We start from the raw sequence: 14707 nt of genomic DNA, 5'->3' as shown, positions 1-14707 counted from the left end.
ACAGGAAAATACACTCCACAGGTACACAAAATAATATGGGAGTTTTGGCATTTGGGTTTATGTTTGGAGATAAAACATTATTTAATTTAATTATTATTTATTTAATTAATTAACAAATGTTTACTTTTTTATAAAGTCCAATATTTTTTTTTATTTCTTTCTCATATATTCATATGCATTGCAGATTATAATTTCTTGCATATTTATTTATTTTACCCCAAAATTCTCATGATATATTATCTCAAAATTCCCTCCTGTTTGGGGTTTGCATATTCCAAAAACCAGCTGATCTTAATGCATGCACGTGTGTGTGTGTGCGCCTGTGTGTCTGTGTGTGTGTCTGTGTGTGTGTGTCTGTTCGTCTGTGTGTGCGCGTGTGTGTGTGTGTGTGTGTCTGTGTGTGTGTGTATGTGCGCCTGTGTATCTGTCTGTCTGTGTCTGTGTGTCTGTGTGTCTGTGTGTATATGCGCCTGTGTGTGTGTGTGTGTGTGTGTGTGTGTGTGTGTGTGTGTGTGTGTGTGTGTGTGTGTGTGTGTGTGTGTGTGTGTGTGTGTGTGTGTGTGTGTGTGTGTGTGTGTGCGCGCACATTAAGGACCATTCATCTCAACTTCCAGAATGACTGATGACACTCTCATGAGACGAGACCTTTGGGTGAGTGTAGACGGAGCGAAGCTTCACCTTTTAAAAAGTAGACTTCGACTTAGTACCACTTACTTTTCTAACAGTTCACTGTCCTGTCTTTAAAAAAATTTAAAAAACAAACATAAAACGTAGCGATGCTATCGGTCATTTGTACGGTCTGGGACAGTCTAATCAATACTCTGACCATGAAAGAATGCTCCAACTTTGATTTGTTGTCGGGTAAAAGTTAAGAACCGCGCAAAGAAGAATACAGCAATACACACACCTAAGTCTTCCACAAAGCTATATATGATCGACCGATATGTCTTCTAGTCATCGTCTGTGAAGCTATTCTCTGTATTTAGTTCTAGTTTCGTCTAGTCCTAATCTAATCTAATCTAATCTAATCTAATCTAATCATTCAAGTCTAACACTGGGTACTTCAAGTCAATCATTTGGGGGATACAAACAGTCACATCTATGATGTAAACCAGGGCTTCTCAAACTTTTTTAAACAATGCACCCCCTTTGAATTGTGTATTTAGGCCAAGTACCCCCGGAACCAGTGCAAAACATTTTGACATCTATATAAAGTGGAACAATACAGTGTCGGCAGTGATAGATTTACTAAACAACAACCTTGTAACTGGAAAAACATTTAAATGCTACATTTCAAATGTTCAGAATCCATCACTTAATTCATTCATTATTTTAGGAATTATGCATGACATATTTTTAAAATGAGCAATTTGCAAAAAGATCACGTACCCCCTGCAGTACTCCAAAAGTACCCCCAGGGGTACGCGTACCCCCATTTGGTAAACACTGATGTAATCCAACGGAAACCTAAATAGATAAACCCTTGGCTATCGGTTACAATGTCTCCAACATTCCCAACAGCAGCTGAACACCAAATCTGAAATATTTAGTTCTCCATATCGCTGATCAGTTTTGCAGAAGCAAAAAAAGAAAGCTGCCACGTGTACAATCTCAAATATCTGACCTACCTCAGCGATGCGGAGGATGGAGTCTCCGTTAATGTCAAAGTTTGGGGAGTAGGTGATACACAGCAGGACCTGCACACAGGAGACACAGACTATAGATTATATTTTTGATGAATGGTTCTATCTATCTTTAGAATAAGTGGCAGAGAAATGGAACAGCTTAGGGGGAAAAGCACTCACAAGCACTGTGACAAAGTAAGTCCATATTAAGATGAACACAAAAGCTAGACCCAAAGCAACATAAAAAGGTGACAGACAGAGCTCTTAGGAAGGACAGACTACAGGAGACCATCAAAGAAAAAGCTGCAATGCGGGCAGAATGTTCTTCATGCCGAGCTATTCAGCTGCCAAGCATATTCATATGCTGTCACTCATTTTGAAGGTCCCACATCATGCTCATTTTCAGCTTCATACTTGTACTGTATTTTGGGGTTTCTACCAGAACATGTTTACAGGCTTTAATGCCTAAAAACTTTTTCTTTAATCATAATGTCTTTCTGAATACAGTATATCTGTATTCACCCTTCTGTCTGAAACGCTCAGTTTTAGCGCCTCCCCCCTCCTGAAAAAGCCCAATCTGTAGGGCTGGGCAATATATCGATAGGAGTATATAATAGTAAATATCCTGATATGAAGTGTTGTCTTTGCCTGGTTTTAAAGGCTGCATTACAGTAGAGTGATGTCATTTTCTGAACACACCAGACTGTGCTAGCTGTTCTATTATTTGCCTTTACCCACATAGTTATTTTATCAACATAACTGATGATTATTTATCAAAAATCTCATTGTGTGCATATTTTGTGAAAGCACCAATTGTCAACCCTACAATATCGCCACAATATCGATATCGAGGTATTTGGTAAAAAATATGGGATATTTTATTTTCTCTATATCGCCAAGCTCTACCAATCTGCTCTGATTGGTCAGCATTTATAGGTCTTCTACATCTGCACTCTAGTCTAGTCTAGTCACTGCAGCCGGGGAATGACTGTAACAGCACTGTAGCCGCACTTTCTACTTATATAAATATAAATATATATATATATATATATATATATCCATCCATCTTTGTCTGCTTATCCGGGCTCGGGCCGGGGGCAGCAGCTCCAGCAGGGGACCCCAAACTTCCCTTTCCCGAGCCACATTAACCAGCTCCGACTGGGGGATCCCGAGGCGTCCCCAGGCCAGGTTGGAGATATAATCCCTCCACCTAGTCCTGGGTCTTCCCCGAGGCCTCCTCCCAGCTGGACGTGCCTGGAACACCTCCCTAGGCAGGCACCCCAAACCACCTCCGGTATGTAGTATAGTTTAGGGCTGCAACTAACTTCATTGTCAAATAATAATTACATAATAATAATAATAATAATAATAATAATAATAATAATAATAATAATAATAATAATAACAATAACAGTCAGTTCACAAGGTTTTACCTTCATGACTTCCACCTGCAGGTCTTCGTGGAGGGACGGGGTGACTCGGATGGCCTCCAACATCTGGCTGAGCAGCTGCTTCTCCAGGACCTCCACCTCCACGCCGACTCCACCCATAAACCGGTCCTCGCACAGGAGCTTCTGATTGGACAGAGGCAGAAGGAAAGGAAAGGAAAGGAAAGGAAAGGAAAGGAAAGGAAAGGAAAGGAAAGGAAAGGAAAGGAAAGTTTCAAAGAGTGGCTACATATCATATGTCCAAATAAATCTGTATTCATGCCGAATAGTGTGAGTTGATGCTGGTGGACACAGTGGTTTTTCTCCATATTTCACTGGGTTTTTTTTCAGTGTGTTTGTTTGCAACCAGCTTGAGCAGTATAAATTCAAGAGGTTAAATCAGGACTGTAAAGGCAATTACAGGCTACGGCTAAATACTAAAACATGAGTAACAGCAGACTCAATAATGGTGATTAGACAGAAGTATCTACAGTATCTGAGCTTTGCTTGTCTGGTCGACAAAACCTTCACTTGTATTGATTGGACAAGGGTGCATTTTAATGCCTATTAATTGTGAAAAAGGAACGTTACAATGTGTATCCTTTTAATTTTAATTAATGTGGCAAACTACAGATTGAAATGCAGGACCGGATACATAGAGGATAAAATAATGTTGCAGTACCTGCATTCCAGTAAGCGCCGTCTGTCCCAGTTTGGTGTTTTTAGACTCCAGGGCCATCTGTAGAGGCAGCAGACAGCGCTCTCTGGGAGCACACAAACACAAACACGTTACAACAACTCTGTTAGCATTACTGCCTTCAGTGCAACTTACAGTACTGTGGTAAAGTAGTGGTTTCATCATACTGGCCAACATGACTAAGTTGTTTCCTGGTTTCCTGAACTGACTGGAGAACCAAGGGGGGGAAACCCATGCAAAAACATACAAAATCCACACAGAAAGGCACAACTTGGATTTGAACCCAGAACCTTCTTGCTGTGAGGCCACAGTGCTAACCATTGGGCCATCATGCTGTTTGGCATTGTCAGAGACTATCAGTCAGAGATTTGGCAAATTTTTCATGGGCCCCAACTCACATACTCACCTCTGCTGCTTATCCCACAAAAGGCACGGCCCTTACAAATGTGGCACCATTAAAAACTAAGGGAAATAATCAGGCTTTCCGATGGCATCAGATTTATTGGCAAGAATCATTGTTACAACAAAGACATAATCCACCAAACACAAATTTCCTTACTTTTGTGTGTAGTTTAGATCAAAAACAGGGTTTCCCCCAGAAAAGTTGCTTAGCCCGGTCATTTTTTATTGATTTTTTGTAAACGAGGGCCCGGCTGGGGCCAGTCCCATACTGATGGCAGCATTAACCCTCCTGTTGTCCTCGGGTCAAATTTGACCCATTTTCAAAAAGTTTCTACATCAGAAATTTGATCAGCTGTCTACTTTTATCGAATTTGGGTGTTTTATTCAATTTTCTAGCATTTGAAGAAAAAATGATAAAAGAACGTGGGAAAACTGTGACAAAAATGTTGGAAAAAGCTTCAAAAACTTGGGGAAATAATAACGAAAAAAAAAATCGGCAAACACCGGAAAAAGTGAGAAAAACATTGGGAAAAGCGACAAAAGTTTTATATTTTGACCCAGAAAAACTAAGAGTTGCATGCTCAACAGGAAGACAACACAAGAGTTAATGTAGAGCCCTATAGTTTCTGTGATAACAGAATCATGGACGGAACCGCAAAATTGAGAATTAAAAAAAAGCTATAAGACAGATTCCATAGGGGCCTACATTAAGTCAGAGCTGGAAGATAACTGGAGATTTAAAAATATGACTATTTCTAAGTTTCAAACCCAGCCGCCCCACTGTAACTGTAGTTTAAAAACGTCTAAAAAATACATTACAAAATATTTCCCAAAGGCATAGGCCTGGTGGGCCTGGGGGAACCCTGAAAAATAGAGGTCAATAGCAGTTTCATTGAGTCAGACTTTATTTCTGCCTCCATTCACGCAGACACAGATGTGTCCTGGCTGATTTTTATGGGGCGCAAGACGCAATAAAGGATGCATTGTCTGTGGGCTGTTAATGGCATTTATAAATTAATGGCATTCATAAGTTTCCGAACAACATCAATTTCAGACTTTTCAAAATTGGACTGTGCAGAGACACCAGAGCCATGAGTGGGAACTGCTGGGTCCTGTGCCCAAAACTAGGCCTGCACAATAAATCGTTATAAAATCGTGATCTCGATTCACCCCTGTTCGCGATTTAATTTTTAAATTACTTTCTTTTTTTTCTTCTCCTTCAATTAATTTATTGAAAGCATTTGACATTGACAGGTTTTAATTATGTAAAGACATCAAGGAGTTCAGACAGAGCCTGTATCAGGGCCATGTTTAGTTCAATGTGGTATATGTCACTATTTTTGGTAGCCTACTGTAAATGGCCAGTATGTACTTTATTTTCTTTATTCATTGAAGCCTCTATGTTTACAGGCTTGTGCTGATGCGCAATGTGCTATAGGTGCCAAAAAAATATATCTATGTTTGGTACTGCCAATTTGTTTTGTTTTGTCATGGTTCATGTGTGCAATAAACATTACACTTCTTGAGAAAAAAAATCACACATCAATTCTAAGCTAAAAAATCGTGATTCATATTTTTCCCCGAAAAAGTGCAGAACGAAAAAAAAAAAAAAACAATAAAAGAAACAGATGCCAAAAAAGATAAATGAGCGATGCTGAAAGGCAATCTGTTGCCTTTAATGTTGCTTGTTAACTTTTTAAATGGCTCTTTATACATGTCGCCATGTTTGTTCTTTACAGATTGTTTTTAATTCTAGAGCAGGGGTGTCAAACATATGGCCCGCGGGCCAATACCGGCGCGCCAAAGGGTGCAAACAGGCCCACTGGATGACTTTGCAAAGTGTAAAAAAGATTTCAGAGAAGTAATTCATTCCAATTCCAAATTGACAACTTTAATCTCAGAGAACATCACAGTTCTTTTTCGGTAAATTTAAGACTTTAATCTTAGAAAGAGTTTTTTCTCGCAACATTTCCCCTCTCTCCCGGGTCCGTAACATTATTTTTCTTCCTACAACGGCCTCGCTGTCGGAGCAGAAGCAACCTGCGTTTGCCAACATCAAGCTGACAAGAAACTCTGTGGCAGATAAAGATTCTGATCTTTCTGGAGTGGTTTCCTGGTCTGGCCCACTTGAGATCAAATTAAGGGGATGTGAACTAAAAGTCTGAGACCCCTGCTTTAGACTGTCAGTGATGGTATCTGGTAGGAAGCTACAGTTACAGTACGAACTAGCATTAGGCTCGTTCGAGATGAGCCAGGTCTGCGCAGAATCGATCACCGGCGATCGCCGCCCAACGCACGCCGGTTAGATCTGTGTCCGACTTGATCCCGACTTGCTCTGACGTCATGCACACGTGGGCGACGATGACCTCACGAGATCAAGGCGGCCGCAGTTCTGAGACGCAGGCAGCGCAGTTGCTTTTCAACGACTGCAGGACCCAGGCGGACCCAGGGCACGCTGGGAAACGCCTGGCTCTCAGCTGATCGGACATCTGATTGGTTCAGAATCGACTCAACATGATGGCGTTTTTTAATTGGAGGGATTTTAACCGCTATTTGTCTGATTTAAAGGCTTATTCTGTACAGAACACATGTTGTGTGGCTGAGAGTTATGTTTAGAAGTCAGAAAGACTAAATCTGTTCAGATTACAGATCATCTACAGTCTGTTATTTAAAATCAGCAACAGATCACATGTAGAGAATTTTGACAGCTACTCTGTCATAATAAAATCAACTGGAGACATGTACAAGCTGATATATGGGTCTGATAACACTTTATTAAAGGGATGATAGAATGCAAAACCGATTTTACCTCGTCATAGTTGAAAAATGACAGTTTAGTGGGTAACTAGGACATACATAGAACCTCTAAATCCCATTGACACCTCTTTTCTCTGCAAATCTCACTATTTGAAACTGCCTCTGAAAACGGGCGAATCTCAACAAGCCTAATAGTTGACGTCAACTATTGCGGCTCCTCCTCATTTGGCTCTAGTCTCTCTCTTTGTCACGCCCCAACATTTACATAGGCTACACAACTGATCTGAGATCAGGTAGTCTTCTGAATCTAGGTCGCGTAGATCTCAGCTATTCCATTACAAAATTCACTTTTATGCGAGAAATCAACTATGTAAAGCTCAAATATGGGCCGTTTTACGAAAATTAGGATGCATAAGGGCCAATAAAATATCAACCAGGCCATTTTCAGCCCAACCAATGTTACATACCCCATTAGGGAACCTTAAGGAACAGTGTGAAATACCCTATATAATCATTCTATCACCCCTTTAAATCGGAATCGGACCTAACAGGATGTGAGTGTTTCTGTGACTTCCTGTTCAGCCTGAAGGCTGCTGGAAACGACTGGAAAACTGTCCGACTTGACAGCGGACTTTTGTCCCCGCCCCCGGCTGCTGCCGCCTGCTCTCGTCCACTTTACAGGCGAGGCGCAGTTCATCGCGAACGAGCCTATTGTTTTAGCGCTGGCTCATTACTCTAAAATATCTACTCAATCTACTAAAATAAATTCAAATAACTTCTCTCAGTTAAAAAAAAAAGAAATGTCTTCATGTCCTTAACGTAAACACCCAGTGTAGTCAGAGACAGACTCCGTTACATAACCCAGCAACTGTGTTTGATTATTTCTTTTTTTCTATTCCTGTTCCTCCTTCCCGTTAGTCTGGTTTTCTGCTTCTACACTCGCTCGCTCCCTACCTCCCTCTCATTGTTTGTAGTTGGTTGAGTCAAGGCGCTCCGCCGCTGATAACGGGCCGCTGGGCTTCAGCGCTCTCAGCTGTCACAACTACACCACTTCAAATGGGCCACAGTGGGCGCGGGGACCCGGCTCTTCCCCAACAGTCTCAATGAGATCGGACACTTTTCATGAGCACGTAGAAAGCCACGAAGAAAGAACACACACACAACTAGAGTGTAGCGCTGCACGATATGAGGAAAATATCTTATTGAGATTATTTGGACTGATACTGCGGTGCGATAGGAATCCCGATACTGGAGGAAATGACCATGTTTGTATTATTATTCTCAATGAAAAAACTGAAATGGTTATATTGTGATTTTTTCAAAGATCTGTACCGAACAAAGATTTTTTTTTCTGTAGTCTGTATCAGTGGCGGTTATACACTGAATTACACCCAGGGCGAGACCCCCAATCTTTGCTGAGTTGTGTTGGTGGCCGTGATGTGTGGGCCCTCCTCCCACGGGGTTGAGAAAAGTTTGATTTTTCCAGCTCGCTCTCTTAGTGGCGAAGGAGTTGGCTAAGGCTAACGCTAGCGATGCTAATGCTAAATATAAGCCTCGTCGGTATCCCCTCTTGTTGCACGTTAGCGATTGGTTCTGGCAGATCCAGAGTGGCTCTGGGCAGATCCAATAGTTTTTAACGTCAACAGAGTACTCGCCTTCAAGGAAGTTAACACTTGTCAATGGAGAGTGGTCAGACTCTCTGGAATAATGAAATGTACCAGAGTCTGGTAGGACCAGGCTAGTGTACCAGAGTCTGGTAGGACCAGGCTAGTGGACCAGAGTCTGGTAGGACCAGGCTAGTGGACCAGAGTCTGGTAGGACCAGGCTAGTGGACCAGAGTCTGGTAGGACCAGGCTAGTGGACCAGAGTCTGGTAGGACCAGGCTAGTGGACCAGAGTCTGGTAGGACCAGGCTAATGTACCAGAGTCTGGTAGGAAGTAAGTAAGTAAGTAAGTAAGTAAGTAAGTAAGTAAGTAAAGTTTATTTATAGAGCGCTTTTCACAGATAAAAATCACAAAGTGCTTCACAAGGTACAACCACATTAAAATACATTGGATGAAGATAAAACATTTAAAAGGTCAAAGATAAATTAAACCCAGTCAACTAAAAGCTTGTTTAAATAACAGTGTCTTGAGTTGCCTTTTAAAAGAATCAACAGAGTCAGCCACACGGAGGAGCAAGGGCAAGGCGTTCCAGAGTCTGGGGGCTACAGCCTCGAAGGACAGGTCTCCCCGTGTTTTATAGCGAGTCTTTGGCACTATTAAGAGACTTTGGCCTGCTGATCGAAGGGCACGGCCTGGGGAGTATGAACGTAACAAGTCAGCAATGTATCCTGGGGCCTGACCATTTAATGCTCTAAAGGTTAAAACCAATATTTTAAATTCAATACGAAATTTAATAGGTAACCAATGTAGGGAGGACAGTGGTAGGACCAGGCTAGTGGACCAGAGTCTGGTAGGACCAGGCTAGTGGACCAGAGTCTGGTAGGACCAGGCTAATGTACCAGAGTCTGGTAGGACCAGGCTAATGGACCAGAGTCTGGGGACCAGGCTAGTGTACCAGAGTCTGGAGACAGGCTAATGTACCAGAGTCTGGTAGGACCAGGCTAGTGTACCAGAGTCTGGTAGGACCAGGCTAATGGACCAGAGTCTGGTAGGACCAGGCTAGTGTACCAGAGTCTGGTAGGACCAGGCTAATGTACCAGAGTCTGGTAGGACCAGGCTAGTGTACCAGAGTCTGGTAGGACCAGGCTAATGTACCAGAGTCTGGTAGGACCAGGCTAGTGGACCAGAGTCTGGTAGGACCAGGCTAGTGGACCAGAGTCTGGTAGGACCAGGCTAATGTACCAGAGTCTGGTAGGACCAGGCTAATGGACCAGAGTCTCAGAGTCTGGTAGGACCAGGCTAATGGACCAGAGTCTGGTAGGACCAGTAGGGCTGTGACGGTATAGTATTTTTCTTATCGCGGTGACGAAGCAACATATCACCGCGGTATGGCGATTAACCGCAACCCCCTTACAAGAGTAGCATAAATTAGAGCGAAAATGGCAGGGGGCCTTAAGTGATTGACATCAGTGCCCGTGTGGAGAGCAAGCGGTAACGGAGAGCAGCGTATGAGTGCTGCTGTGAGGAAAAGCGAGAGGAAAAAGAGATAGCAAAGATGATGTAAAGTAAACAATAAAACAACAAGCTTGAGCTTCTCAAGACACAGTGGCTTTATCTGTCGTCAATACCGCCGGTAAAGTGAATGGCCGTTCCCCCCCGATAAACATCGGCTTAACCCATAGCACAGTGTTTCCATTTCAGCTCAATGGGAGAGTCTTTACTGTGTTTTGCTGTCATTTATGGCCACACTGCTTTCTCCTCTCATCTCCGTTGATCTATTCCACAGACAGTTCAGAAAGCGCTCTATTGTATGGAGTAACAAAATGACATAAGGAAAAATAAAATAGTAGAAATAAATAAATGCAGAAATATAGTGAAAATAAATACATTTTGGTAACATAAATGGCTATTTCTGTATTTTTACATGTATTTATTTATTTATGCATTTCTATATGTATTTATTTATGTATTTATACATTTATTTATATATGTATTTATTTATTTATATATATATTTGTTTTTATATATTTATGTATTTATATATTTATTTATTTATTTATTTATATATTTATCTATTTATACATTTATTTATTTATACATTTACTTATTTCTGTATTTCCACATTTCTACATTTATTTATTTCTGTATTTCCACATTTCTACATTTATTTATTTCTGTATTTCCACATTTCTACATTTCTACATTTATTTATTTCTGTATTTCCATATTTCCTTTTCCCTGCGCCTGTATGCTAATTGAGTGGGGGTGCCAACATCAGTCTGAAGAAGGATTGGTTAGCTGGGGGCCGTGTCGCTAACCAGACAGAAGCAAACGATTCATCTATCCATCTCTGGACGCAGGCTACCTATGAATGCTGCAGCTAGTGTGTAATACGGGTAATGAGTCGGGCGGTGCTTAAAGAGCAATGTGCAGGTTCAATTCATAACTGAATTAATAGTAATTTATTGTGTTTGTGCTGGTTGCACAAAGTCCAGTCTGTCAGGAAATCGCTTGTACATCATTTTCCTTGTAGGAAAAGTAAGGTTTTTCGTTTTTGGGTGCGTTTTGTGCCGGTGAAGTGAGCAGACTTCACTGTCGCGTCGTCACCACACTCGGGTCGTTTGTGGTGCTCATTTCACTCGGAGAGTTATAGACCTGGAGATTTGTTGGAGTCTCGGATGGGATTTTGGAGTAAGGACCATGTGAGGCTGATTACGGATGCTGTTCCCTCGGTGCACTCGATGGAATCAAGTCCACCACCATCAAAGCTTTCACCTGAATCTGGCGCGGGCAGGACTGGAGGACCAAGTGCTAGCTAGCACTTGCAGAAATTCCTGCACCAAAAAGAGCTCTTAGCAGAGTAAGTCTTACTTTTAATTCTTGTAACTCTTAAATTTGGCTGATTTGGTAATGTTTTAACCTAATAATTTCAGAACAAAGAAGTGATTTGAGCGTGTATGTATTGGGCAATCTAACCCAACGGGAAAAACACCCTGTTTCCCCGCATTTTATTAAGCTAGCTATGAGCTGTTGGCAGGTAGCTAGCTAGCCTAAAACTACAGTTTCCCGCATTTCAATTCAGACCGTTCTCCTGCATGATTTTGTATCCCAGTAGGCTACTCTCTGGTAATTAAGAAAGTCCAAATTGATATATTAATCAATATGCTGAAATCTCCTAGATTTTGCCACTAGAGGTTTTGACACGTCAGAGCTGCTTTGGTTTTATTTCTCTTTTTATTATTATTATTTCTGATCCAGTTGGTAACTATAAGCTTGTATCCTATTTTTGTGAGTGATTTTGAACCTCTGTGTTTTTCAGATTTTGGCAGAGAGTGCAGCCAGTAATGAAGGGATAGATGCTCCTAGCACTGTAGATTTTGAAGAGACAGAGGGCTTCTCTCTACAGGATCCTGGACCATTAGTGCTTCATCGTGGGTGGCAGTGCAACATCACATGTCTGCAATGCTCATCAGGTAGTGTAACTTGTATCTATCATTAGCTGTATATGACACATAAACATTTACAAATTACTTCTAATGGTAGGAAGAAGATATTTCATACTGGACTGTATTAGGTTGTGCATGTGTTGTTTCCTTGGACTAGGGTGACCCCTAAATCATGGCTGCAGCTGTCGCCGGGTCCTGCTCGCACCTGCAGGTCCCTGCGCTACCTTCCTACGCCATGAATTACTGCAACTACTATTTATAGTCGTAGTTCAATTATCTTTATTGTGACTATTATTGCCACTGTTCATCACACCCCAACCAGCACCGTCAGACACCGCCTACCAAGAGCCTGGGTCTGTCCCAGGTTTCTTCCTGAGAGGGAGGGTTTTCCTCGCCACTGTCATACTAAATGCTTGCTCTTGGGGAATTACTAGAATTGTTGGGTCCCTGTAAATTATAGTGTGGTCTAGACCTACTCTATTTGTGTCTTGAGATAACTATTGTTATGATGTATTAAAGTTGATAAAGATGAGACTTTATTGATCTGGTGGTGAAATTCACAAGCTACCTGCCAAGTCAAACTTCTAAAAGTAACGCAAAAGTAGTGTAAAGCATTACAATTCAGAAACAGTAATATTGTAATATAACTAATTACTCTGAAATGACTAACTAGTAATCTATAATGAACTGCATTTTTGGAAGTACCTTGCCCAACACTCCTAGTTACTATCAATTAAATTATGAATACATTTTATACAACAGGACACTTTGTGATTGTGTTCATTTTATGAAAACAAAATATATTTATTGATTGCCTCCCTTCCTCTGGAAACTGCCTCCTGATTGCGGCTACAACACAAGCTGGTATTGCCTTCCTGATCTCCTTGCCCAGAAACCCATATGTCTATCGGACCACTTGCCTGTAGGCTGTGTATCGGAATTGCCTAGAGAATGATAGGGGTGCAATGTTGATATTGATAATCCTGTTAACATAGTCAATATGAGAGTGATAGACTTATTTGATGTAACATTTTCAGTTATTCTATTCCATAAAAGGTATGTATGCACATCAGAGTTTAAAAATCTGCTAATCCCTCAGCATCAATAATGCACATTAGATTAGATTAGATTATACTTTATTGTCATTGTGCAGAGTACAAGAACAAAGACAACAAAATGCAGTTGCGTCCAACCAGAATTGAAAAAAATCAAATATGTATAACTATGTGTAAGTAATGAACAACATGTACAGATATGTGCAATGTAGTAGGAGTAACATAGTAAGAATATAGATATATGCAGGGTATTAACAGAATATATTATAAGAAAAACGGGATGAATATGGATATTCAGTATGAATCACATAGACAGATATGTGCAGTGTGGTAACAGTACCACTGTAGTGCAGAAACGTAACGTAAGAATAAGTGTACTGTATGTGCAGGAGGAATAGTATGAAGTGCAGTAGAATATGGCTATATATAAGTAGTTACAGTATGTACATTAATTATTTTGATACAGTTTGTTATTTGTGTAGAAAACTGACCGACTATAATAGAAGTGTATAATAATATAATAGTGTTATAAATTAGTCTTGTCTAAACATACTCTGGTCTGTTGGCTTGGAGAGGACCATACTCCTGCCTGCAGGAGGTGGTATGCTACCTGCAGCGAGAACGGGTTGAGGCAGCAGGGATAAAAGCCGGGATGGAGCGTCAGGCAGGTAATGTCCGGCCGGGACTAAACCCTCAACTAGTGCCCAGTAGGCATCCACCTCTCGACAACACATGCTGTCCACACCGGCCCATAGCATCACAATGTCCGCACAAACACCTAGCCAACAAAACGATTATGTGCTAGTGCTAACCTGCTTCTCTTAATACATCCATGGCTTGAATGGACTCCACAGCGGAAGTTATTTTATCACAATTTTATCTCAAAAAATCGTTTATGGCGGTTATATATTCCTCCAGTTTTGAAAAACTAGTTGTTTATCATTAATATACACTATGCTGTATAGGGGTGTTCAACCTGCACATAAGCAGCAGAGTAGGCTTCCTTGTACCAGTGAAATCAAGGCAGTAGTAGTTTCGATCACATCGCTCTAACCAATCCTTCTTCAGACTGATGTTAGCACCCCCCACTCAATTAGCATACAGGCGCAGGGAAAAATAAATGTGGAAATGTGGAAATACAGAAATAAATAAATGTAGAAATGTGGAAATACAGAAATAAATAAATAAATATATAAATAAATATATAAATACATAAATATATAAATAAATACATAAATATATAAATAAATGTAGAAATACATAAATAAATACTTATAGAAATGCATAAATAAATAAATACATGTAAAAATACAGAAATGTATTTATTTTCACTATATTTCTGTATTTATTTATTTATTTCTACTTTTATTTATTTATTTTTCCTTATGTCATTTTTAGTCCTCCATACTATTGTCAATAAAGTAAAAAGAAAAAAAAAGGTTTGCCAACAATGCCAAGGGCAGACGCTGCGCAGCACAGCGGTCTTAGCAGCTGAGCAGACAGAGTGCTCTGTCTAAGATAACCAATGTAAGCTGCTCTGTTTAGGCTACAAAACGTGCATGCAGGCTGAGATTCAACCGTTCGGTTTTGTCAGGATTAAGCTATAAGCAGAAAGAAACTCCGCTAGCTGCTAGGCTAATATGCAATGGTAAACACTGCAGCGTTAACGTTAATGTGTCCACGTCCACCTCAGC

General features: G+C 40.8%; 1 protein-coding gene across 1 annotated transcript in view; it reads right to left on the bottom strand.

The window, feature by feature from the left end:
- arfgef3 (ARFGEF family member 3) overlaps positions 1–14707 on the bottom strand; it is a 93564-nt gene that overhangs the window by 68995 nt on the left and 9862 nt on the right. Inside the window, exons 3-5 of the mRNA XM_039783761.1 lie at positions 3735–3816; positions 3059–3199; positions 1629–1697 (exon numbers count right to left, since the gene is read on the bottom strand). Coding sequence (XP_039639695.1) covers positions 1629–1697; positions 3059–3199; positions 3735–3816 — 292 coding nt within the window. The remainder of the gene's footprint in view (positions 1–1628; positions 1698–3058; positions 3200–3734; positions 3817–14707) is intronic.

The sequence above is a fragment of the Perca fluviatilis genome, chromosome 19 (assembly GCF_010015445.1).
Source record: "Perca fluviatilis chromosome 19, GENO_Pfluv_1.0, whole genome shotgun sequence".
Taxonomy (NCBI): Eukaryota; Metazoa; Chordata; class Actinopteri; order Perciformes; family Percidae; genus Perca; species Perca fluviatilis.
This window is presented reverse-complemented; position numbering and strand designations above follow the sequence as displayed.